This window comes from Ictidomys tridecemlineatus, chromosome 10 (assembly GCF_052094955.1).
Source record: "Ictidomys tridecemlineatus isolate mIctTri1 chromosome 10, mIctTri1.hap1, whole genome shotgun sequence".
Taxonomy (NCBI): Eukaryota; Metazoa; Chordata; class Mammalia; order Rodentia; family Sciuridae; genus Ictidomys; species Ictidomys tridecemlineatus.
The window spans coordinates 50,817,074-50,843,331 of record NC_135486.1 but is presented as its reverse complement, the minus strand read 5'-3'; the positions used below and the strand labels follow the sequence as shown (position 1 = coordinate 50,843,331).

The 26,258-nt window shown below is 34.5% G+C and overlaps 1 protein-coding gene across 1 annotated transcript in view; it reads right to left on the bottom strand.

Moving 5' to 3' along the window:
* The window catches only part of Dnah14 (dynein axonemal heavy chain 14), a 322,525-nt gene that overhangs the window by 178,490 nt on the left and 117,777 nt on the right, over positions 1 to 26,258 (bottom strand). Inside the window, 9 exon segments of the mRNA XM_078022909.1 lie at positions 11,008 to 11,084; positions 12,114 to 12,300; positions 12,955 to 13,023; positions 14,458 to 14,603; positions 16,582 to 16,635; positions 17,227 to 17,458; positions 19,934 to 20,187; positions 23,778 to 23,865; positions 25,733 to 25,807. Coding sequence (XP_077879035.1) covers positions 11,008 to 11,084; positions 12,114 to 12,300; positions 12,955 to 13,023; positions 14,458 to 14,603; positions 16,582 to 16,635; positions 17,227 to 17,458; positions 19,934 to 20,187; positions 23,778 to 23,865; positions 25,733 to 25,807 — 1,182 coding nt within the window.

The window sequence follows — 26,258 nt, the reverse complement described above, 5'->3', positions numbered from 1 at the left end:
GTTGGCACTAGAATGGCTCACTGCCTCTGTTATTGCTGGTAACTGGCTGTCGATACTGTCACTGTTGTCACCCTTATTGGAATGTACTATTTTAATTTTTACTAGCGTCATGTTCAAACCATGTGATATCTGCGTCTAATTTGCCAAGGATGAAGGACAAAACCATAACTGGGAGAACGTATGGAGAATCAAGTTATGTGGCATTACAAATATTCGCTTAAGGAACATAAACTCAGCTCAAGTCTGAACATTCAAGAGGAGAAAGAAAGGATCTGTCCATTCAGAGTGAAGTTCAGGACTTCAGTCCAATGGTATGGGTATATGAGATACCCCAACCGCAGCCAGTCTGAAGTTCCATCAGTAAGGAACTGCAGTGTTAAGGATATCTCAGGTATTAAACTGAAATCCTAATCCAAGTAATCCTATCCTGGTCCACCTCTGAATTTTCTAATTAGATGAAGCAACAAATTGCCTCTTCTATTTGAGTCTTCTGTTATTTTTAACAAAAGTGGGTTCATAAAAAACACTATTTTTATACATTAAACATTTCAGTATATATTAAACTAGTAATCAAAGTGACAATAAGTAACTACAGGAGGTTTGAAACATTTTAGAGTTTTCTCTATGTAAATGTCCCTTCCATTCTTTATTTATTAACTATCTGAAAGTTTCTATCAGGATTGTGGTGATAGTTGATAATTTCTTCCTCTTCCTCTTCCTCCTTTTACTCCTCTTCTTCCTCTTTTTTTTTCAGTGCTGTGGATTGAACCCAGGGCCTTGCATATGCTAGGAAAGTGCTTATACCTCTGAGTTACACTCCCAGCATGGTGAAAGTTTTTGTACTGTTTTATTTTGTATTTAGGTCTGTGATTCATAATAAAAAATAGCTAACATTTATTGAGTACTCTTTTGCAGGAAGTTTGCTTGATATTCATAAAAATTAACATGGCCAGTGTTATACAACTGCTGAGTGTTGGACCTGGAATTTACTGAGGTCTGACTTTGAAGGCCAAGTTCAACTATTACAATGGAAACCTCATATTGGCTAGAACCCATGTTAGTCATTTATGCTCCCCTGAGAAGAAAGCTCTCATTCTTTATTCTGAATGTGTTTTGGTAGAGAAAGGACAAAAGTCCATCTGACGTTAAAGGACCACACCAGAGGGAAGGAGATCCAGACTTCCCAGCTGATATCCTAGGGACCAACCTTGACCTTTTCATATTTTTTCCCAAGACAGATCTTCCTTTATTTTAAAAGAAAATGAAAAAAATCAGGGAGTCCAGTGTCTTTTTGGGGCACAAATGCTAAATACATACATGAAGAGATAATGGCTTTTATAAATATAATATTGTTGCAATATGCTGTTGTCCAGTATAAAGGCAACTCTTCACTAAAAGACTAACTTTGAAGGTGACATATGATATTGTTTTAATTTAAGAATAAACAATGAAAGTTTTAAATGAATTTTTAGTTTACTAGCAATTTTTTATTTGTTTTTAGATATACATGACAGTAGAGTGCATTTTGACATATTATACATACATGGGGTTCAAACCATTACAATTTCAAATATGAGCTTAGGAAAGTTATGTTGAATTCATTCTACTATTTTTCCTATTTCTATCCCCACTCTCTTCCCTTCATTTCTCTTTGTCTAATCCAATGAACTTCTATACTTCCCCTCCTTATCTTCCCTTGTTATGGGTTAGCATCCCCATATTAGAGAGTACATTTGGTCTTTAGTGTTCGGGGACTGGCTTATTTCACTTAGCATCATATTCTCCATTCCATCCATTTACCAGAAAATGCCATAATTTCATTCTCCTTTATAACTGAATAATATTCCATTGTGTGTATATATACAACATTCTCTTTATCTATTCATCTGTTGATGGGCGCTTAGGCTGGTTCCATAGCTTGGCTATCATGAATTGAGCTTCTCTGAACATTGATGTGGCTGCATCACTGTAGTATGCTGATTTTAAGTCCTTTGAGTATAAGCTGAGGAGTGGGATAATTGGGTCAAATGGTGGTTCCATTCCAAGTTTTCTGAGGAGTCTCCATACTGCTTTCCAGAGTGGTTACACCAAATTGCAGTCCCACCAGCAATTTGTGAGTGTGCCCTTTTCCCCACATCCTCACCAACATTTATTGTTCCTTGTATTCTTGACAATTGCCATTCTGACTGGAGTGAGATGGAATCTCAGTGTAGTTTTAATTTGCATTTCTCTAATTGCTAAAGATGTTGAACATTTTTTCATATATTTCTTGACCATTCTTATTTCTGCTTCTGTGAAGTGACTACTCAGTTTCTTTGCCCATTTATTAATTGGGTTATTTGTTTTTTGGTGTTAAGTTTTTGTATTCTTTGTATATCCTGGAGATTAATGTTCTATCTGAGGTGCAGGTGGCAAAGATTTTCTCCCACTCTGTAGGCTCTCTGTTCATGTTCTTGATTGTTTCCTTTGTTGTGAAGAAGCTTTTTAGTTTGATACCATTCCATTTATTGATTCTTGATTTACTTCTTGTGCTTTAGGAGTCTTATTGAGTTAGTCTGTTCCTGAGTGGATCTGAAGTATGGGCCTACTTTATCTTCTAGTATGCACAGGGTCTCTGGTATGATGCCAAAGTCCTTGATCCACTTCAAGTTGAGTTTTGTGCAGGGTGAGAGATAGGGGTTCAATTTTAATCTACTACATATGGATTTCCAGTTTTCCCAGCACCATTTGTTGAAGAGGCTATCTTTTTTCCAATGTATATTTATGGCATCTTTGTCTAGTATGAGATAACTGTATTTATGTGGGTATATCTCTATATCTTCTATTCTAATCCATTGATCTTTAATTCTACTTTTGTGCCAACTGTGCCATTTTTGTTACTATAGCTCTGTAGTATAATTTAAGATCTGGTATTGTGATGCCTCTTGCATTATTTTCCTCACTAAAAATTGCTTTGGCTATTCTGGGTCTCTTATTTTTTCCAAATGAATTTCATGATTGCTTTTTCTATAAGGAATGACATTGAAATTTTAATGGGAATTGCATTAAATCTGTATGGCCATTTCAAAAATATTAATTCTACTTATCCAAGTATATGGGAAGTCTTTCCATTTTCTAAGGTCTTCTCTAATTTCTTTCTTTAGTGCTCTGTAGTTTTCATTGAAGAGGTCTTTTACCTCTTTTGTCAGATTGATTTCTAAGTATTTTATTTCTTTTGAGGCTATTGTGAATGGAATTGTTTTCTGATTTCTATTTTATCTGATTCATCATTGGTGTACAGGAACACAATTGATTTATGGGTGTGCATTTTATATCCTGCTACTGTGCTGAATATGTTTATTAGTTTAAGAATCTGGTGAACTGTTTTGAGTCTTATTTATAGAGAATCATGTCATTGGCAAATAGATATAGTTTGAGCTCTTCTTCCTATTCATATCCCTTTACTTTTTTTTTTCTGTCTAATTGCTCTGGCTAGGGTTTCAAGGACTATATTGAATAGAAGGTGCTGGGAAAACTGGACAGGCATCCCTGTCTTGTTTCAATTTTTAGAAAAAATGCTTCTGATTTTTCTCCATTTAGATTGATGTTTGTCTTAGGTTTAGCATATATAACTTCTAAAATGTTGAGGTATGTTCCTACTATTCCTAGTTTTTCCAGTGTTTTGAACATAAATGGATGTTGTTTTTTGTCAAATGTTTTTTCTGCATCTATTGAGATAATCATATGATACTTGTCTTTAAGTCTGTTGATGTGATGAATTACATTTATTGATTTCTGTGTGTTGAACTGGGCTTGCATCTCTGGAATGAACCCCACTTGATTGTGGTGTACTATCTTTTAAATAAGTTTTATATGTGATTGCCAGAATTTTGTTAAGACTTTTTGGCATCTTTGTTCATGTTGATCTGAAGTTTACTTTCTTTGACGTGCTTTGTTTGATTTTAGTATCAGGGTGATACTAGCTTCATAGAACGAGTTTGGAAGGGTTTACTCCTTTTCTATTTCATGGAATAATTTGGGGAGAATTGGTGTCAGTTATTCTTTGAAGGTCTGATAGAACTTGGCTGAGATTCCATCTGGTTCTGGGCTTTATTTTGTTGGTAGGCTTTTGATGGCATCTTCAATTTCATTGCTTGAAGTTGATTCATTTAAATTTTTGATGTCTTTCTGGTTCAATTTGGGTAGGTCATATGTCTCTAGAAATTTATCAATGTCATCATGATTCTCTTTTATTGGAATAGAGATTTTCAAAAAAGTTTCTGATTATCATCTGCATTTCAGGAGTGTCCATTGTGATATTTTCTTTTTCATCATAAATTTCAGTGAATTGAGTTTTCTCTCTTTTCCTTGTTAGCTTGGCTAAGAGGTTATCAATTTTATTTGTTTTTCCCAAAGAACCAACTTTTTGTTTTGTGTATAGTTTTGAATTTTTTTTGTTACTGTTGCTTCAATTTCATTGACTTTGGCTCTGATTTTAGTTATTTACTGTCTTCTATTGCTTTTAGTTGATTTGTTGTTCTTTTTCTGGAGCTTTGAGATGTAATGTTAAGTCATTTTTTGGATGACTTTCTATTCTTTTAATGAATGAATTTAATGCAATGAACTTTCTTCTTAGCACTGCCTTCATAGTGTTCCAGAAATTTTGATAAGTTGTGTCATGATTCTCATTTACCTATAACTATTCTTTTTATTTCCTTCCTAATTTCTTCTACAATCAATTTGTCATCCAATAGCATATTATTTTGTCTCCAGGTGTTAGAGTAGCTTCTATTTTTTGTTTTATCATTTGATTTCTAATTTTATTCCATTATTATCTGATGGAATGAAAAGTATTATCCCTATTTTTTTTTTTGGTATTTTCTAAGAGTTGCTTTGTGGCCTAAGATATGGTCTATTTTAGAGAAGGATCTGTGTTCTTCCAAGAAGAAAGTGTATTCAGTCATTGATGAATAAAATATTCTATATATGTCTGTTAAGTCTAAATTATTAATTGTATTTTTTAGTTCTATAGCATCTTTGTTTAGTTTTTGTTTGGAGGATGTATCCAGTGATAAGAGAGGTGTGTTAAAGTCACCTAGTATTATTATGTTGTGGTCTATTTGATTCTTGAAATTGAGAAAGGTTTGTTTCATGTATGTAGGTGCTCTATTGTTTAGGACATAACTATTTATGATTGTTATGTCTTGTTGATGTATAATTCCCTTAAGGAGTATGAAATGACCATCTTTGTCCCTTCTAATTAACTCTGGCTTGAATTACACCTTATCTGATATAATGTTAGAAACCTCTGCTTGTTCACAAGATCCATGTGAAAAGATATGTTTTTTTTTCATCCTTTTACTTTCAATCTGTAGATGTGTTTGCCTATAAGGTGAGACTCTTGGAAACAGCATATTTTTGGATCTTGTTTTTTTAATCCAATCTGCCAGTCTATATCTTTTGATTGATGAGTTTAGGCCATTTAGATTCAATGTTATTATTTAGAAGTGATTTTTATTCCCTGTCATTTTATCTTGGGTTTTTAATTTGAATTAATTTCTCCTTTGATTAACTATTCTTCTACTGTTGTTAATACCTTTGCTGGTATTTAAAATTTTTTTTTAGTTGTTGATAGACCTTTATTTTATTTATTTATATGCAGTGCTGAGAATCAAACCCAGTGCTTCATACATGCCAGGCAAGTACACTACTGCTGAGCCACAGCTCTGGCCCCCTTTTCTGTTTTCCAGTTTTATTTTTCATTTCTTGTTCACAAAATATATTATTGAGTAGGGTTTGTGGGCTTTCTAGTTTTAAATTCTTTTAACTTCTGTTTATCATGGAAGGTTTTTATTTCATAGTCAATTCTATAGCGTTTTTTTGTTTTTGTTTTTGTTTTTGGTATGTGTGTATGGTGCTGGGGATTGAATCCAGAGCTTTGTGCATGCAAGGCAAGGACTCTACCAACTAAGCTATATCCCCAGCCCGGTACTTAATTTTGCTGGGTATAGTATTTGTGGCTGGCCTCCATTCTCTTTCAGAGTTTGGTATTTATTATTCTAATACCTCCTAGCTTAAAGGGTCTAGGTTTAGAAATTGGCTGAGAGGGCTGGGGATGTGGCTCAAGCTGTAGCGCGCTCACCTGGCATGCGTGCGGCCCGGGTTCGATCCTCAGCACCACATACCAACAAAGATGTTGTGTCTGCCGAGAACTAAAAAATAAATATTAAAAATTCTCTCTCTCTCTCTCTCCTCTCTCTCTCTCTCTTTAAAAAAAAAAAAGAAATTGGCTGGTTTGGATTCCTTCTAAATGTTACCAGTTGCTTTTCTCTGGCAGCCTTTAAAATTCTGTCTTATTCTGTATGTTAAGTATTTTTGTAATAATGTGCCTTGATGTAGCTCTGTTGTAATTTTGTATATTTGGGGTCCTGTAAGCCTCTTGTCTTTGGTTTTCCATTTTGTTCTTAAGGTTTGGGAATTTTCTGATATTATTTCATTGAAAAGATTGCATATTCCTTTGGTTTATATCTCTGAGCCTTCATTTATCCTAATAAATTTTAAGTTTAGCCTTTTCATGTTATACCATATTTGTTGGAATTTCTCTTCATGGTCTCTTAACATTTTTCTCCAGGGTCAACTTTATTTTCTAGATTATATACTTTGTCTTCATTGCCTGAAACTCTGTCTTCCAAATGGTCTAGTTTATTAGTGATGCTTTCAATTAAATTTTTAATTTGTTTTAGTGATTCCTTTATTTTGAGGATTTCTGATTCTTCTTCAAGATCTCTATCTCTTTGTTGAAATGTTCTTTGATTCTTGTTTTTCTCTCTGATTTTATTTCTTATGTCACCTTTTACTTTGTAGATCAATTTAACCACGAACTTTCTGAATTTTATCTCTGACATTTTCTCCTCTATGGTGTCATTGGAGTCTACTGTTGAGGTATTTTGGGTTGTTTGTTTCCTTGCTTTTTCATGATTTTTGTGTCTGCATGTTTATCTAGATGGATCTGACGCTGTAGAGTTTATACCTTATGGGTTTAAAATGTCACTTTATGTTACTAGTACTTCACAGATTGGGGCAGGGGAGCCCAATGATAGCAACAATGTATGCAAATAATATATAGCAGTAGCCTTGATCCTTTTTTCTTATTTTCATACCAATATAATTGGTACAATATGTAGGGGCAGTGGGATCAGAAATTTCCATCAGTAAAAACAGTACATTATCATGTATTATATGTGGCTTAAAATCAAACAATAAGTGTTGTGTATGCTTTCCACTGTATTAATTATTGATGTGACATTGGTGGTAGGTGTAGATGTTATACACTTCAATTAGTATTAAGAAGTATTAAGGATAGAGTTGAGTATGTGTGAAGAAGAAGAGATAGGAGGGTACAAAAGTGTTTGCAATGTCAAAGGGTGAATAGGGCAGATGCAGTGGTAACTTAGGATATGTTTGTTAGTTTGAAAGGGGATGAAAAATAGAATATAAAGGAGGAGAAAGAGAATGGAATTTGGGTGTCAGGAATAGAGAAATGAGAGAGGAAAACAAGGGAGACAGAGCAGTGATAAAGATGATACAAAACAAAATCAAAGTAAGCTAATCATAAGCCCTAACCCTCAAAATACAGAGCATGGGAAAATAACACCTTGAAAAAACTCAAAATAACAACAACAACAACAAAAAGAATGAAAGAAAGGAAAATAAAAGAAAGAAGAAAAAAGAAAAATAAGGATAGAGAAACAAATATGAATATGTGTAGGAGTCCTTGAATCAGTCAGTAGTCATTTAAATAAAACAAGAATCCAATATGGAACCCCCAAATCAAAAAACAAAACAGAAATGCTGCCACAACAAACAAGCCACAACAACACAAAGAGAATTTTTGTTAAATGTCAATAAATTAAGGAGTCATATCTATTATGGTGGACAAAATAGTCAGTTTCTGTATGTGTTCACTGACTGTGCCCACCTGCTTTTCTTTTTACTTCTTCTTGAGGTATGATCAAACCTTGCAAGTACGGGCCATGGATTGTGTCTCCTTCCTTTTATTGTATTGCTGTGTTGAAGGTTTGAGTTTTAGACTTCCTAATTTACCTTCTTGGGAGATTTTCCTTCTTTGGGGGCAAGTTGAGGCCCGGTCACATAAGAGACCCACCTGTTTTATGCCAGGTGGATTTTAGGCCAGGCACTGGGACCTGTCGGCTGGCTGCAAAGCTGAAAGCAGTGGGCCAAGTCAGGGGCCAGGGTGGGTTTGGGAAACTATGGAGTGGGGCGCCAAGGGCCCTGTTGGGTGCCAGACTGATACTGAACCTGGTGGGTCTCAGGGACTAGCTGAACTGGGGAGGGATTCAGGGACCAGGCTGGTGCTGGGACCTGGTGAGTGCTGGACCAGCTGGCTGGCTGAACCGAAAGCAAAATGTCCTCTTCCAGCTTCCCACCCACATAAATGGACCCATCAGTCCCCATGAACCTCAGGACTTGAGAAGTTGGGGAGAGCCCAGCTCTCTCCAGCCCCTCTAAACTGGTTTCCCTGGGTGAAATGCTCCCAGTTTCTGACTTTCCACAGGTTTGCTAGGCTCAGAGAGACTCACACAGACCTAGCTGCAAACTCACATATCTATTTCTGTAGGTTCTACCACAAGGAAGTCCCAAGATGGCTCCTGAATCAGCTTTAAATGGAGGATTGATAAACTCTGGTGGAGAGGTGTTTTCTTTTTTAAAATATCTGATTAATGAGTCAAACAGTCTCTGGTTTGGCTAGGGCAGACTGCCCCTCCAGTCTCAGGACTTTTCACTCTGAGCCTTGGGGAGATGTAATATTTCTGCTGTTTGAGTTCTGGGTAGCTAAGAGAAATGCTGTCTCATGATAATATGCCACCTTGCCCCTCTGGTTTAAATGAATTTTTTTTTTAGAGAGAGAATTTTAATATTTATTTTTTAGTTTTTGGCAGACACAACATCTTTATTTGTATGTGGTGCCGAGGATCGAACCCAGGCCGCATGCATGCCAGGCCAGGCGAGCGTGCTACCACTTGAGCCACATCCCCAGCCCTTAAATGAATATTAACATCTAATTAAAGATTCAAGTAAAGGATGACTAATGTAATCTTATTTTACTCATTTACTTATTTTACTCAGTTCTTTGGAATTAGTTGACACTTCCTTTGTGGCTCAGTACTGTGGTAAGTCTTGTAAATGCTAAAAGTGTATACTTGAAAAGATACTAATTTTCCAGATGTTAACAAGCAAGTCTTTCCTAGGACTCTAACTGTTGAACAGTTTGTTTTATGAATGAGAGGAGAGTTGGAAAACTCTTTTATGGGAAAGAGGGAGAAAACTGCTTGTAGTGGATAGAAACATGAATAACCCTCAACGATATACTCACTTTTTAACCCCTAGAAACCTTGAATATCATCTAACATGACAAAAGAATAAGTATTGTATTATATGGAAAAAGATGTGATTAAGAATCTTAAGAGGAGCTTATCCTAGACTACCCAGATTTTAATGCAATCACTGCTATGTGCAATTATCTTTTACCCTAGTTTGTCATTTGTCTTTTAAATTCATAAACTGTACTTTTAGCCACTTAAAAATCCTTTCTTTGGTGGCTTCTGGATTTTGAGACTGAATTTTAAATGCTTTTGTACTCTAAGGAAACAAAGGACATTGTGTTTCTTTTAATATATATTTAAAAATATTTTTATTTGTAGATAGACACCTTTATTTTTATAGGTGCTGAGATTCAAACCCAGTGCCTCACCCATGCAAGGCAAGCTCTCCACCACTTGAGCTACAACCCCAGCCCTTCAATTATTTTTATGTTTTAATTTTTTTTGCATTTAAATTCTTTGATCCTTGTAGAGTTTATCCTGGTAAATAATGTGAACCATGGTTCCAACTTCATCTTAATCTAGATGGCTGGGTAATTTCCCCAATAATATTCATTAAATAATTTTTTCTTGCCTCCAGGCTTATGATGTATTAAATGCTCAAAGAATACAGTTCTATTTCTGGTCTTTCTACACTGAGGCAGTACCACAATATTTTAATTATTGCAGCCTTATAACATATTTTAATTGTTAGGGGGATATTTCTCCTTTATTGCTGTTGCTTTTCAATATTTTTTCTAGCTAGTTCTGTTTATTTTTCCATGTGAAGCTTAAGATCCACTTGCCTAAAAACAAATTTAAAGACCCTTTTCAGGTAGCATTTTCATTCATAAATTAACATTTAGAGTATTTAAATATTTATGATGTTAAGTTTTTTTCAGATGTTATAATACTAGAAATGTGTTGTACTATTCAGTCATTTATGTTTTTACTTCTGCCCTTCAGTCACATTATAAAGTTTATCTCAAACAGGTTTTATACATTTCTCATATTGGTGCAGTGGTCCATTGGTATCTGTTCCAGAACCCCTGAAGATACCAAATTCCATGAATCCTCAAGTGCCTTATAGAAAATGTCATAGTATTTGCATATAACCTTTATACATCCTTCCATACTTTAAATCATGTCTAATTACTTGTAACACTTAATACAATGTAAATGTTATATTAAGTAGTTGTTATACTATAATATTTAGAGGATAATGACATGAAAAAAACTATGTATTTTCTGTACAGATGTAATCTTCCTTTTCAGATATTTTAAAATCTGCTGTTCATTGAATTCCTGGACACAGAAGTCATGGATACAGAGGGCTGATTATATGTTCACATAAGTTTTCTATTTCTCATTAAGTTATTGCTCTTCTAAATGGGGTCTTTCATTTCCCTATATATTTTATTATGTAAATGTAAAGTACATTTTTAAAAAGAATGTATTCTATTGGGGAAAGATACTCAGCAATTTTTGCATATTTTACTTCCTCTTCTTTCATATTCTTAAATAACCTCTACCACGTTTTACTGTGACTTTCTGGCTGTTCCCTGTTTTAACTTAAAATTCTACAAAATATTTCCCCATAGGTATATAACTCCCTTTGACTTAACATTAAATTCAAATTTCAACTAACCACTTAAACTCTTCTTTCTTCTTTTTAGCCATTATTAAAACTCTCTTCAGAGACCTCAGGCCAAAATCATAATGATCCTATCAAACAGTAAAATATTTGAGTTATTAGAGGTTTTCAAGGAAAAAAATAGAACAATTTGAAAACAATTACATAGATTACTGATTATCTATACTGTAAAGGGAAGCAGCAATATGATTCCAAGAAACCTTAATTCTACTTCCAATGTTCTCATTTCTCTTGCAAACCGGTGCTCCTAAAAGTCCATTTCTTTTCTATTCCTCCCTCTCTCCATCCATCCCTCCTCCTTCTCCTCCCTTCTTTCTCCCTCCTACCTCTCTCTCTCCCTCTCTAGCTAACCCTTCCTCCTCCCTCCCTTCTTTCTTTCCTTTCCTATCCTATCCTCTGGGGTCTTACATTTTGCCCAGGCTGGTCTCGAGTTTCTGGGTTCAAGCAATGCCCCTATTTTAGCCTCTTGAGTACTTGGGTCTACAGGCATGTGCCACCATGCCCAGCAAAAGTCTCTTTCTTAAAAGAAAGAATAACAAGTGTGAAAACCTATTCACATCTGAATTAAGTTTTCTCTGAACTGGAAAGAGGAATTGGAAGAATATTAAAAAGAGAAATGTGATTATCTGCCTAAGCCATCTTAGATTAGAAACAAATACTCATATCCTAGAACAATAATTCTCAAAATGTGGTTCTCACAACAGCAATGTCAGTAGCACTTGAGATGTTCTTGAAAATTCGTTTGTTTCATAGCAGACATAGAAAATTAGAAACTTGGGGTTTAGGCCTAGCACTTGTGTTTTAACAAGTCCTCCAATTATTTTGATGCATAATAAATTCTGAGAACACTGCTCTAGATATTAATTTTCTTGTATAGAGACAGCAGTCTATAATTTGAGATAATAGTTGTTCCATCATTCTTTCCAGATATTGGAGAGCAGGTTTGGAATCTTGACTGGTTTTGCATTTTGTATTTGATTTGATATGTTGATAGAAATTTGAGCTCTACTTATGTGGTATGGTCCCCAGGTCATTCCTTAGCCAATACCAGTAAAGTCTTATTTAAAGTTATTTGTATATAAAGAAAATAAGTTACTTACTTGTTGTGAGAGCTGTTTGCTAGCTAATTCATAAAGGCTAGCTAGCTTTCCAGAGATTGATTTTGCAGATTTGAAACCAAATGAAAACAGTATTATTTCAATAATCATTTGATAGTGGGGCACTATCATAGCCACTGGGCGAAACAGAGATTTTAAATTATCTGGGAGTTCTACTCGACCTCCAGAGCTTAAAAGGAAAAGAAAACAACAATAAGCCCACCATTTTTCAATAGTTCAAATAAGGGGCCACATAAAATATATACCCCCCATTTTATTGGCTTTCTATGTGTCCTCTATCTCAAGATTAGTTTATAAGATTTTTTTTGTTTTCTTTTTTTTTTTTTTTTTGTACTTGGGATTGAACCCAGGGGCACTCAACCACCGAGCCACATCCCCAGCCCTTTTTTTGTATTTTATTTAGAGACAGGGTCTCACTGAGTTGCTTAGAGCCTCATTAAATTGTTGAGGCTGGGTTTTGAACTTTTCAATCCTCCTGCCTCAGTGTCCCACCCTCCCCCAGCTGCTGGGATTACAGGCATGCATCACTGCTAAGATGGTTTTTATTGTACTTTCCATCTCACAGAGCAGCCTGGCTTGTTATCTTTTCTTTCTGTGCCCAATTCCACAATTCATATCAGCTCCCTCTGATTTCCTGAACTAAGGTAGTATTCAGATATTTAATGAACCTGCCCAACCTGACTCCCTATAACCACCAGGGAGAGGTCAGAGGGCAGTAGAGAGTTATGATATATATACAATGCCAGACAACTCCATCTGTGGGTAAGATTTAAGAAAAGGATTTTGGTCTATGTTCACTCCCACCACATTCACTGATACTTACACAGGATTCAGGGTGATAAAGACTGCACAAGACATATTGATACGAATTTCTTTTCCACCCAGTACAAATCTATAAGACATTATAGTATTCATAACTAAAACTGTTTTCTCTAGGATGAAATATGTTAAAACTACAAATGAATTTGGGAACTTTCTTATGGATATGTTACATTTAAATCCAAATAGAACATACTGAAATGAACAATAGTAAAAGAAAGAGGAGAAGTAAGAGGCTCATTTGAGCCAAACTGTGACCCTTTGCTGGGGATTCAGACATATTTGATCATGTCTGAAGAAGTCTGAGGAGCTTTGTGGGATCTAAGGCTGGAAGTTACTCATCTGAATGAATAGACTTACACAGGGAAAGGAACCCAATGAGACCCATAAAGAATGAAGAGCTGTGCCTGGATAACAGAGTGGGACTCAGCATAGAGTCCCTACTTCAGCATGGAACACAGCCCACCTCCCAAGTGTCCCCTCTCCCCATTTTAAAACTTTCGAGCCATTGTGAAATAAAACCCTTGGTATTTATGTCAATTTGGAACCAGTGGTAGAGACAATGAAGAGAAATCCTGTAGTGGTTTTTTTATAAAAATTTTATTTTTTGACAGTTGATACTAAAGAGAGTTGTCAAAACCTGCAAAAAAGAATAATTGGGACAAACCTGGGGAAACTTTGGACAAAAATGGGGGAAACTTGGCAGAGGCTGAGATAGAGAGAAGATGAGATGTGGGATGCTATGACACCTGCCCCATCCCCCCCATAAACTTGTGAAGCCTGATAACACCAGCTTTAACAGTTTGAAGAAAATCCATGAGAATAAAACCACAAGTTAGTATCCATTAGCATGAGTTAGAAATGAAATAGAAATTTTAAGCCCACAAATCCATTTTTGTCTGTAAAGTAAATGGTGATTTCCTAATAAATATCTAAAGAGAAAAATTTTGCTTATATTACTAATAATTGTTATTGCAGAGGTTTTCAATAAAAGCACCTTAATTCAGAGTAATGAGACAAGATGGGTGGGAGGCTTCAGGTATGTGACTAGTATGCCTTTCTAAAAAGGATGTAGAATTAAAGAAATAAATATTTATAACTTTTGTTTTGTTTCTTTAAATGACATATCCCAAGATAAAAAAGCAATAAGAGAACTTAAGATTGAAAAACAAAGTAACTAGGATATATTTCCATCAGAGTCCTGGTAGCTCCAGAGACTGTTTCAGAGCAAGAGTTTGGATACCTCTAAGTTGGCTTGCAAATTACAGTTATATATATTTTCACATTATTTGCAGAACAAAGGAAACATGCCAGGTACATGCCATTCCTTTTTATATGTGTTTTAAAGTAACTAATCAACTAACCAAATACCCAAACACTTATTGGACAAAAAGCAAATAAACAAACAAAAAACCCCTCCAAAAACCACTTAACGTTAAAGAAACAATACAAGTATATCAATTTCCATTCAAAATATATATCTTATTTTCCATCCAATAACACATACCTGACAGAATAGCTGTCTTTTGCAGCCTTAATTGTTTGTATCTGTGAGGCAATGACAGAGACAACTTCCATATCAATTCTATTGAATTCATCGAAACAACACCAAACACCTGACTGAACTAGTCCAAAAAAGAATTTTTCTACTATCTTTAAAAAGAAAAAGAAAAAGATTGATTACAGAAATTATTATGATGAAGAATTTTACTGGGGTATTAAGTTGCATACGTTCTTCCCATCTTGCTTAAACCAATCAAATACCTTTCATATTTCCTCCCCACAGGCATTTTTGTGGTTGCTTAGATTTCAGATAAGCAACTACTTTACCTGTTTGTAAAAAGCTAAGCCTGAAGTAGCAAATTCTGAGGCTCACAGGGACCTGGCAGACAGGACATAGATGATGACTTCAGACTTCTCCCATTTGGCTCAACGAGCTGCACCCTTGCATAAAGAATCTTTAGGACAACATTCAGTATATAGTCAAAACTGCCTGACAGTAGGTGTCTCCTTTTCTAGAGCAGGCACAGACTCCTTAAGAGTTAGTGAATTGGGGCTGGGGATGTGGCTCAAGCGGTAACGCGCTGGCCTGGCATGCACGGGTTGCTGGGTTCCATCCTCAGCACCACATAAAAGTAAAATAAACATGTTGTGTCCACTAAAAAATAAATATTAAAAAAATAATCTCTCTCTCTCTTTAAAAAAAAAAGAGTTAGTGAATTGTTTTATGTGTGCTGCTGGTAGATAACACAGATGAATAAACCAGGTCTAGTATGAAACAAGAGGTAGATTCTGCGTTAGATTGGAGCCAGCCTCATGAAAGCTCACAGTAGGTGTTACTGGGCTTTGCCTGTTGTCAGGGTGCAGGACAGGGTTGGCCAGATGCTATGCTACAGTGTCCTGTGAGAGGCTAAAAGTCCTGAAACAAAACAGCAAAGCAAACAAAAACACTTTCAAGCAAAACTGAACAAATTCATGGGCTGAATACAGGATGCAAGATGCCTAAGATTTGCCAGGTCTGTATAAAGGGAAGAAAAAGGGATTAAGAAAAGTCAAGAGAGAACCTCAGACCAGGAAGGAGATAAAAATTGGTTCCTCTCATGGGTAGCAGGAAATCCAATCTTGCCTTTATTCAAAATTTTGATATTTTTTTCATCATTGTTTTTTTTGGAGAGTGGGAGACAATAATTAGCATGAAAAACAAGCTGCAGAGCTGGGAATATAGCTCCATGGTAGAGTGTTTGTCTAGCATGCTCAAGGACTTGGGTTCAATCCCCAGCACGGAAAATAAAAATAACCCCATCTTCCCTCTATTAGCAGTGTTTGGAAACTGAGTTAAATTTGCAACAGACACAGAAGTATATTAAAATTTAATAACAAATACTTCAGGATCTTATTAGAGATGTCCTAGATAATTTGCAACTAAAACAAAGTAAGACAAACATAAACTTGCAATTATCATATATAGGTTCTAATTTTTTGTATTAATCATAATTACCTTATTGATCTTAATAATTAACTTTTGAATAAATAAATTAGCTTTCTTAATTGTTTTATATCTTCATGTTCCATATAAAATTTTGTTTAAAAAGAATCCCAATGTAAGGGAGTTGTGGCTCAGTGGCAGAGCGCTTGCCTTGCACACTGGGTTTAATCCTCAGTACCACATACAAATGAATAAACAAAATAAAGATATTGTGTCCTGGGCTGGGATTGTGGCTCAGTGGTAGAGGGCTCGCCTAGCACATGGAAGGCCCTGAGTTTGATCCTCAGCACTACATAAAAATAAATAAATGAAGATATTGTGTCCAACTAAAAAATAAATATTTAAAAAAAAGATATCGTGTCCCTGTATAACCAAAAAATATTCAAACAAATAGAATCCCACTGTCAAAAAAATTTAAAAACCACTGTTTTAAGGAATTCAATTGAACTTAAAGCAAAGTGTATACTATTTTGATTCTACTACATCTAGATTTGTATTCTAATAGTTTAAAAGAATTAATGATATTTATAATTCTATTAATATCTATATATCTATAAGATAAATATTTTTCTTGTTTTTTCATTTCTTAACAAATTGTTTTATGTGTAAAATTTTTTTTCCTGAGTGTATATGTTTAAGCTTTACCTTATAATCCAAATCTTCAGAACAACTGCAGACTACACAATATTTACCTAAGGCCTGGAAAACAAAAATATTATTTTAATATATTTCTTAAAATATGACGAAAAATACTAATATTAAAAATGATAGAGTAACCAAATGTCTTTATTAAATTTTTGAGAAGATATTTGCAATATTAAAAGATGAATTAGATTCCAAATTTAGCTATTCAAAAAACTCAAAATAGTACAAACGTATACATATTGCTACATATAGTTGATTAATTCATGTATAATTGTCATGTTTTTACATAAATATACAAATAAAATGCTAGTGTCACAAACTATACCCTTTTCCTTCATCATTTACTACCCCCACACACAGACATACACACACACACACACACACAGAAATATTAATCGTTTATGTATCAGTCAGTTCCTATAGTAAGTCTCCAAGTTAATACAAAGTATATGTTAGCTTATTGAGATCCCAAGTCCTCACACACAATAGGCATTCAAAAATTAATGAATTGTATGAACTAACAGATGTGATTGTTGAACGCAGTGAACATGTGAGCAGTAGGAATGATGTAAATTTTAGATGCCATTAAAGTTAAGGCAACAATCAAAAATAGATGTTTTTATTCTGGATATAGAAACTACTTACTTTTGCCAGATCTTTGACAGTCTCAGTTTTTCCTACACTAGCTGGACCAGCAGTACAGCCTCCAAGATTCAAGTGTAGCGCTGCTGTGAGGGTTAGCCAGCATCGGTCTGTGAGGGGTGTAATAACCAACCTTGGGGTACAGCCCAAGTATTCATAGCCATAAGTAAAACTGGCATCTCCTTGACACAGGTAACACAACTTTTGCTTTTCATTCCATTTATACTGCAAATGTCTAAAAGCAATATTGTTAATAATACTCATACATTTGGGTAAAATTATTTTTATTTTTTTCACATTCAGAAACATGATTAAAAATGGTTAAAAAATAGAAATCCAAATGTTAAATGAAAAGTGACATAAAATTTGACAATGACTATTAGATATGAAATATTAGGACTTGGAAGATGTGAGGATGGCCTTTGGCCTGAGCCTAAGCAACTCCATTTTAAAAACTCCAGTTTGAAACCTGCAGTCTCGCCAGGCACACCTAACAGAGCCCTCCAGTACGGCTCTCAGGCACAAACAAGTCACTTCCCCCAACCCTGATAAACTCAGAGTGAAGCCTCTGGCTGGCTGTCTTCCAATAAGAGGAAAGGCAAAAAGATCAGGGTGAGGACCACCAGACCAGTTTTTTAACCCCAGGGTAAATGATGTCACTGAGAAATCCAGTGGTAGCTTATAAGGATTGAAAGGGGTGTCAAAAGTCCCAAAATTTAGTATAATAATAGAGCAAATGAACAGACATTCAGCCAGCCAATACTGAGGCTCACAAGCTGGAGAGCCTGATGAGGACCTGGACTGACCTCCTTTTGCCTGATCCTCTGCTTGGTCCTCAACGCTCTCAAACTCCACAGCCACTTCTCCCTACGTCCCTCTCCTCAACTGGCCATCAGCTCCACCCCAGGAGAAGCCTGCCTTGGTTCCGGACCTGGTCACCATGGTCTGAGTGAGTGTGCATCTGCTGGACTTAAAGCCTAAGGCCTGAGACTTTTGATCTGACACTTGAATTTAGCACACAGATTGAATGTCTGTTATTAGCCTGTTATGATTAAGAGTGTTTGCAGTGCTTAGAACTAATTAATCTAGAATTGTTTGCTGTGAATTGATTATGTCTATTGCAGTGCCTAGCATTAAGGATTGTTGTTTTCTTGATTAAGAGCCTAAAGTGTTTCCAATCTCAAAAAAAAAAAAAGAACCAATAGAGTGAAATTGTATTGAGTGATTTGAGTGAATAAAGCATTGAAAAAGGCAGAAGCAGCGTGGACATTCTTTATTTCTCCCCTTTGACTGTGTAAGTCACATCTTTTGCCAATCACAACAGAAGACTATAAACTTAAGAGCACTCTTCCCTCTGAGGCAAATGACCTTGGTGAGTCTTGCTGTTTTGGTGTGATGTCAGCCTAAATGGAGGATTTATGTAAGAACCATCTCTATGCAGTTTACTATAGTTTCCAATAAGAATGCAATTGAAAGCATTGTTCATTAAATCTGGATCCTCATTAGAGTACTTGAGAGTACTCTATTATTATTTAAGTATAACATTAAATATTAATTAATATTAACATTATTAATTATTATATTAATTTTAATAACATCATTTAAGGATAAATAATTGAACTTTGGAGAAATTGATTTGTATTTATCCTATGAACACATGAGTTGTGTAGTTAATGATCAATTTTCTCCTCTCCAGGCTTTGAATTCAATCTGTGATCCACTTATAACTTTACAGTATGCATTTTTTACTCTATTTTATGTTTTCATCAGTACTGACTCATTATTTCTCAAAATAAACACACATGAAAGAATATTTTTGGAATAAATTTTAGTTTTGATATTTTTAAAAACATCAAAACAATGCCATGGGAAAAATCATCTCAAAACATTTTTAATAGCTGAGTGATGTTCTGGTTTTTGAATTATAAAGTGGAGGCAGGCACAATACAGAATGACTAAATGTCTTCACTGGTACTGTTTTTGACCTTTTTTTTTCTTCTTTCACTGCACTATGCTATCATGCAGTCATTTTATATCCTTATAAGCTCTTTCATAAAACCTTTCTGATAAAACAGGGTAGATTATAAAGAAATCTTTCAAAAGCAAGTACATTTTTAAAATGAAATTTCAAATAAAAGAAAAATTTTAAATGGTCTCACTACAACCACCTTCAAAAGTCTTAACTTGAGCGAACATACAACCATAAGCAAAACCAGAAAACTTCTAGAAAGTAACCTCATTTAAAAGTTTGAGACTTCACATTTAGTATAATAATCTTATGCTCAAAGATAGTGGCTCTCTTTTTCTATACTTTCATATTTCATATTTTGACTCTAGGTGGGAGAAAAGGAGGTTCTGAGTTGGGGAGGTAGCTTGAAATGTTGTCCAATTTGTTTATCCAATCTAGTCTGTTCCAGAATTGACAGCACAGGGAAAAGAGGAGGCACTACCTATTAAAAAACTGCTCCTTGGCTCAGAGGCAAAAGAGAAAATGCAACTACAAAAGAGGATAATAAAGACTGAAAGATAAGGCAGAAAGAAGTAAAAACCAGGGGAAGGGACGGTAGAAAAGAGAGATAAGAAAGTACAGGAATAGGGTAGCAAATCCCTGAAAATTAAAACTTGAGTTTGACAAAATTTAGAGAATGGATTTACCTAAAGATATATATGTGAGACATTATGTGTATAGTTATAGTTTATATCTACTTACCTCGTCCACTCAAAATCTTCTGCATTGAAGACATTTGTAAGTAGTAGATCCATCACAATATCTCTGCAGTGGACATAAAGAGTAAGAAATGCTCCTAGTGCAGTTTTTGTTCGAGAGGTGTTAGTATGTAACACTACTAGTTCTGCAGCCTCTTCTAGATGACACATCACATTAGAATGGACTTGTTCCAGCTTTTTTTTTGAGTGAGAACTCATAAAACTTTTGATACAATCATTATAGAACATGATTTGACTCTGAAAAAAACATACATACATTAATCAAAACATACATTTTATGTTAAAACGTGAAAGATAAGTTTTCATGAAGTATATGTGGTATGTGTATGCATGAATGCATTTGTGTATAAAAGCAAAAGCTTAAACATTTATATGTATTTGAAAGAGAAAGATTAAATTTTTATTGATACTTATGGGGACCTTATTTACTTATACTTTCTAAATTTTATATTCTTGACCCATTGTAATTAACCTGAGGACATTAACAATGGTAGAAATCTCCAAGATAAAATTGTTGTTTTCTCCATTAAACTAAAAAATAATATTTGTAGAATACATTGCCTATAATTGTAGTTGTCAGGAATATGTATAATTTTTGTTATTTGATGAATCTTTTTGCATTTACTCTTCCCATACACATAAGAGCTGTTTTAAGAATGCAACTAGATTAAGTGAAGATTGACTCTGGAAATAAAGGAGGGCAAGATATCAGGAGAGCTTAATAGGGTTGTGGCCTGTACAACTCGGTAAACTGTGATTCCAGTCACTCACTAAGTGCCTTCTGGAGAAAGAACATGTGGATGAGGGGCACATAATGAATTCATTTGTGGATATACTGGATTGGAAGTGCCCAAGAAACACATAAATAAAGCTATCAAGTGATAAAGTTATAAATAAGAGAAAAGTTAGCGTAGAGGCCACATATCATTGTGAGATTTTTCCAAAGCCAGATAGGAAGATACAGGATAGGAAATGTGGTACATCAGTCAGCATTCTGGGTTGCATGCAACAGAAACTAAGTGACTTTCTAAGAGGATGTAATGGATTCATAATCATCAGATCAACAGAAAGCTAGAGACTGAGGCTTGGGAAGTGGGCAGGAGCAAGAATTTAGGACAGACTGTGGGAACTATAGTCAAGGTCATGTCACAGCAGAGTCTGGTCAAATGCCACTGTACTGTTGTCAGTTATTCAGAATGCACAGCCTCAGGTGAGAACATCCATGGTGAGGGAGATTGTGAACCAGATTTTAGATTTGTATTTATCTGTTTATTTATAGAGGAATGAATTATAACTCTATCTTGGATAAATCCATATTGAAATTCTCTCAGTGGTCAATGCATATAGACATCTCATTATACCCACTCTCTTACAATGTCTTTTTACATTCATTGAAAGACAACTCCTAGTCATGTAACACATGCAAAAGACAAGAGGAAAGGGAGTTGTGAATTGCATTCATGGGATAGGAAATTAGCAGCTGCTAAGGCAGATGTGGGAAAATTTTTGGCAAAAGTACATGCAATGATTGAAGCTGACATCTACCATAAAGGACATCTGGAAATAGAATACAGATGGCTTCTTATTGTTAAGCATATTTGAAGCATAGGGATCTGAGAAAAATCTTTTTTGGTAGAGCAGATCTAATGATTTGAATTTCTGTTAAACTGCAGAAATGTGCAGATCAATTCATTGTAATTTTGCCACCTTTGTCATGAACAGTTTAAACAAGTCATTCAGTTTGAGATATAAGAGTTAACATTCAGTCAAACGGATAGCAAAAGGAACAGGAAGATTTGATAATCATAATTTGTGTGTACAATGCCAGATTATCGTAACAAAGAAAATTATGGTGGGTCAAGGCAAAATAAAAAGATATGATTTATTTATTTATTTTAATTTAAAAATTTGTTTTAATTAGTTATACATGACAATAGAAGGCATTTATATACTTCGATATATCATACATAGATGGGATATAATTTCTCATTTTTTAATTGATTTTTTTAAAAAAATAAATGACAGCGGAATGCATTACAATTCTTATTACACATATGCAACACAATTTTTCATATCTCTGGTTGTATATAAAACATGTTGACACCAATTCGTGTCTTCATACATGTACTTTGGATAATGATGTTCATCACATTCCACCATCCTTGCTAACCCGGAGCTGGAGTTGTAGCTCAGTGGTAGAGCACTTGCCTAGCACATGTGAGGCACTGGGTTTAATCCTCAGCACAACATAAAAATAAATAAAATTAAAAAAAATAATTTCTCATTTTTCTGAGTATATATGTTGTAGAATCATATTGATCATGCAGTCACATATATACATAAAGTAATAATGTCTGTTTCATTCTAAGATATGATTTGTTTTCAAGCTAAATAGTCAAGTATGTTTCAAAAATACTTGATAATGGTAACTTGGGGCAATATGGCTTCAGAAGAAACACTCTCTCCAAGGTTCATATTGACCCTGATAATTGACAGATTTAATAGAGTTTTCAGACATCTCCAGAGCCTTTAAAAATTATGACTAGACACATTTTTTTCTAGAGAAAATTAGAGAATCAAGCAAAAATGTGTCTTTCTTCTGTCTCAGCTTCCTTGACAACTCTAAATTTTACTTTTTTTTTTTCCCATTAGGTCACTTTTTTTCATAGACTCCCTGTCGTTTGCCTACTCCTTAAATGTTGATGTCCCTGTGTCTTTCTTTATCGCTCTTATTGTAGACATTCTGCTGGGAAAAATTTTACCACTCTCCAAGTTTCAACCACTACCTCTACCTCTGAAGAAAACTGCCAATTTTAACTTTGTCGATATCACACTTTCCTAATTTTCCTTCTATTTCTTTTTTGAGTTCCAGAAAAACAATAATTAACATTAACAAATATGCAGAGTAGGCAAAATAGTGGATTCCTAAAAGATATCCATGCCTAATCCCCAGAACCTGTGAACATATTACTTTACATGGCAAAAGGAACTTTGAAGATACAATTTAATTAAAAATCTTAAGATGGAGGGATTATTCTGGATTATCCAAGTGGGTCCAAAATAATGACATTTTTTTTTCCATCTGTGAGCAGAGGGCAATATGACTATGAAAGAATAGCCAGAAAGATGTAACACTGCTGGTTTTAAAGACAGAGAAAGAAACCATGAGCCAAGGAATGCTAGAGACCTCTAGAAGCCAGAAAAGGAAAAGAAATAAATTTTCCTCAAGAATCTCTCACAAGGAACATAGCCCTGCTGTCGCCTTAATCTTAGTCACCAAATTTTAGTAACTTCTTAATGAGAGCAATCAAAAAGTAATATAATGCAAAAACTAATTCATGATTTAGTTTCAATGTTATACTTGGAAAATTTTTAAACAATAGAAAAATTGAAGAATTAAACAGTGATACTTATATACCCACCACCTATATTCTATATTCTGTATAACTTTTTGTTACATTTACTTTATCACTTATTTATGCATCTGTCCATCTCATATTTAATGCATTTCAAAGTAAGAAACAAATATCAGTAGACTTTTTTTTTCCTTTTTGCAATACTGGGGATTGAACCCAGGAACATTCTACCACTGTTTTTATATCCCTCCCATTTTTTTTAATAGAATCTCATATGTTGCCTATGCTGTCATCAAACTTGCAATCCTTCTGACTTCATTTCCCACATTACTGTGATTATAGGTGAATGCCACTGTGCCCAGCTCAGTAACCTTCTTAATGATTTAGTTTCCAAATATTAATTATTTGGCAATGTAGCATGATCTATATTATATTATATTATATACATATATCAAAGTAATGTTAACTTACCACAATGAGTACCACTTGTCCTGGATGAGATACCACCCACAGGGAAAAATTTTGGTGGGTCCAGTCTTCAACTCCTTGATTCACAAATCTATTAAAAATGTATTTATATTACCTACATTTAATCATTGATCATGGCCATTAAATAATTGAGTGTGGCAAGGCCACAGGAGAATTTTTCTTTAAGATCTCTGATTGTTTTGTTCTAATTTAGGCATTTGTATGGTACCAAATAGAATTAACAGAGCTTTAATCCATGCTTAATGAATATTCCTTAACTTCCTCTTTAACATTAGCTATACTTTTCTAATGAGGTTATTGAATTTCTGGGAATGGTAAAAATATATTAAATCAGAAGAAGATATACTAGCTTTGGATTGCAAATACTATCAATGGCAAATATGTATTTAAATGTTTTGTATTTAAAATAATTTCTACAAAATTGAATATTGGGCTGAAACCCTCAGATGAATTTTAACAGTAAAGTCCTGCACTAACTTTAAAATTAATTATAAGGGAGAGGATATAAGTTATAAAAAAATCCAGACAGTTTTATTTAAGATCCAACTTAATATATGCCAACAGCATGTGTTTTGATAGAAACTAGTTGAAAGAATCCTACACACCAGACTACTGAGAAAATATACACATTATAACGGGTAGGAAAAGAGGAGACACATGAACACAAACCCAACTCTGAGCCTAGAATCTTAACAATCAGGAAGGAATCTTGAACTTCCACCTTCTTCCTGAGGAGTGAAGGGTTTGTATCATACTTATAGCACTCCAACTTTTATGATCCTTGCTGGAGAGTTTGGCTCTTAAATCACTTTGTATCTTAGTCTGTCATTATTGTGACCAAAACACCTGACAAGAACAACTTAGAGGAAGAAAAGTTCATAGTGGGCTCATGATTTCAGAGGTTCAATTCATGATTAACTAACTCCTTTGCTGTGGGGCTTCCATGAGGCAGAACCTAATGGAGGAGGAAAGCTTCTTAGCTCATGGCAGCTAGGAGAGAGAGAGAGAGAGAGAGAGAGAGAGAGAGAGAGAGAGAGAGAGAGAGAGAGAGAGAGAGAGAGAGAGAGAGAGAGAGACACCAAGGAAGCCAAGTGACAAGATATAGTCCAAGGTCATGCCCCCAGTGACCTACTTCCTACTACCCCACCTATCTACAGTTACCTTTTAGTAATCCATTAATTTATTAATCCATTGATGGTTTAATCCACTGATGAGGTTTCAATTCTCAGAATCCAATCTTTTCACCTCTGGACATTGCTACATTGCCTAACACCTGTGCTCTTTAGGGGACATTTTAAAATTCAAATCATAACACCTTACTTAGGAAGCAGCAGAGTCTTGGCACTGAAAATTTTTCTTGAAGCATACATAATAGAGGTGTTTTTAAGTAAAAAGAGATATAATAAGACTGTTCTAATCAAATTAGTTTTAAAATTTCACACTCTGAGGTACCTTTTTCATTCTAAGAAGTGATAGATTAAAATATAAAAAGACAACATTAAAAGGACTAAACCAAGTACAGAGTCCAAGGAAGTAAAATGAAACAGAAGTGCAAAGTAGCAATATGGACTGAAATTGGAGGTTGCCTGACATTGAATCTTTTGAAAAGAGGCAGAGGTGGAGATGAGTTCAGATCCTGGCCAGTTTTCAGATACACACAAAACTCAGCACACATAAAACTGTTCAAATGTCATCACGATTACACTCTCAAATTTATATTTACATTGTAAAATTATTATTTTTCATTTAGTCACGTGCCATCATCCTCTATCAAAACTCACTTTATAAGGGGCTTTACTTTATAAATTCTCTGGTTATTTCCTACCTACATTAGTAGCTAACCAAGTTTAATACAGACATAGACATACATATATATATATAGAGAGAGATATATACCTATATATTATAAAGTTTTAAGATTTAAAAATTGTACTTGCTTTTTTAGCACATCAAACATGGCTTTTTCTACATTTACCAGCCACTGTTCTACAGCACTTCTTATACGAATTTTCCTATGATTTAAAAAAATTATGAAAATCATTTTAAAAAAAGAAGAAAATCATTAAATATTATAATATTATGAATATTATTTTGATTCATGTTTAAGCCTGTAGACTTAATTTTATATGAACATTTATAATAATCATGGGCTAAGAGGCTATAATTCTATATCTTCTGGCTTTTCTAGATTTTTACTTAGAAAATTAAGCAGAAAACATATTACCTAGCTTTAGGAAATTCTGATATCAAAACCATGAATAAACACAGTAGTTATATTCTGAGTAAAATATGAATGTATGAGATTGATAAATTGTATTAAAAAACATCTTTGTATGCCTCACTGAATCTTTTTAAGAGCATTATGTGCTACTGATTGAGCTAGCCAGACACTTTGTTGGATCTTTTTTAAATAGCAGGATACGGTTAGGGGCTTTTGTGGATAAAAAGGCCTGGCACAGAATT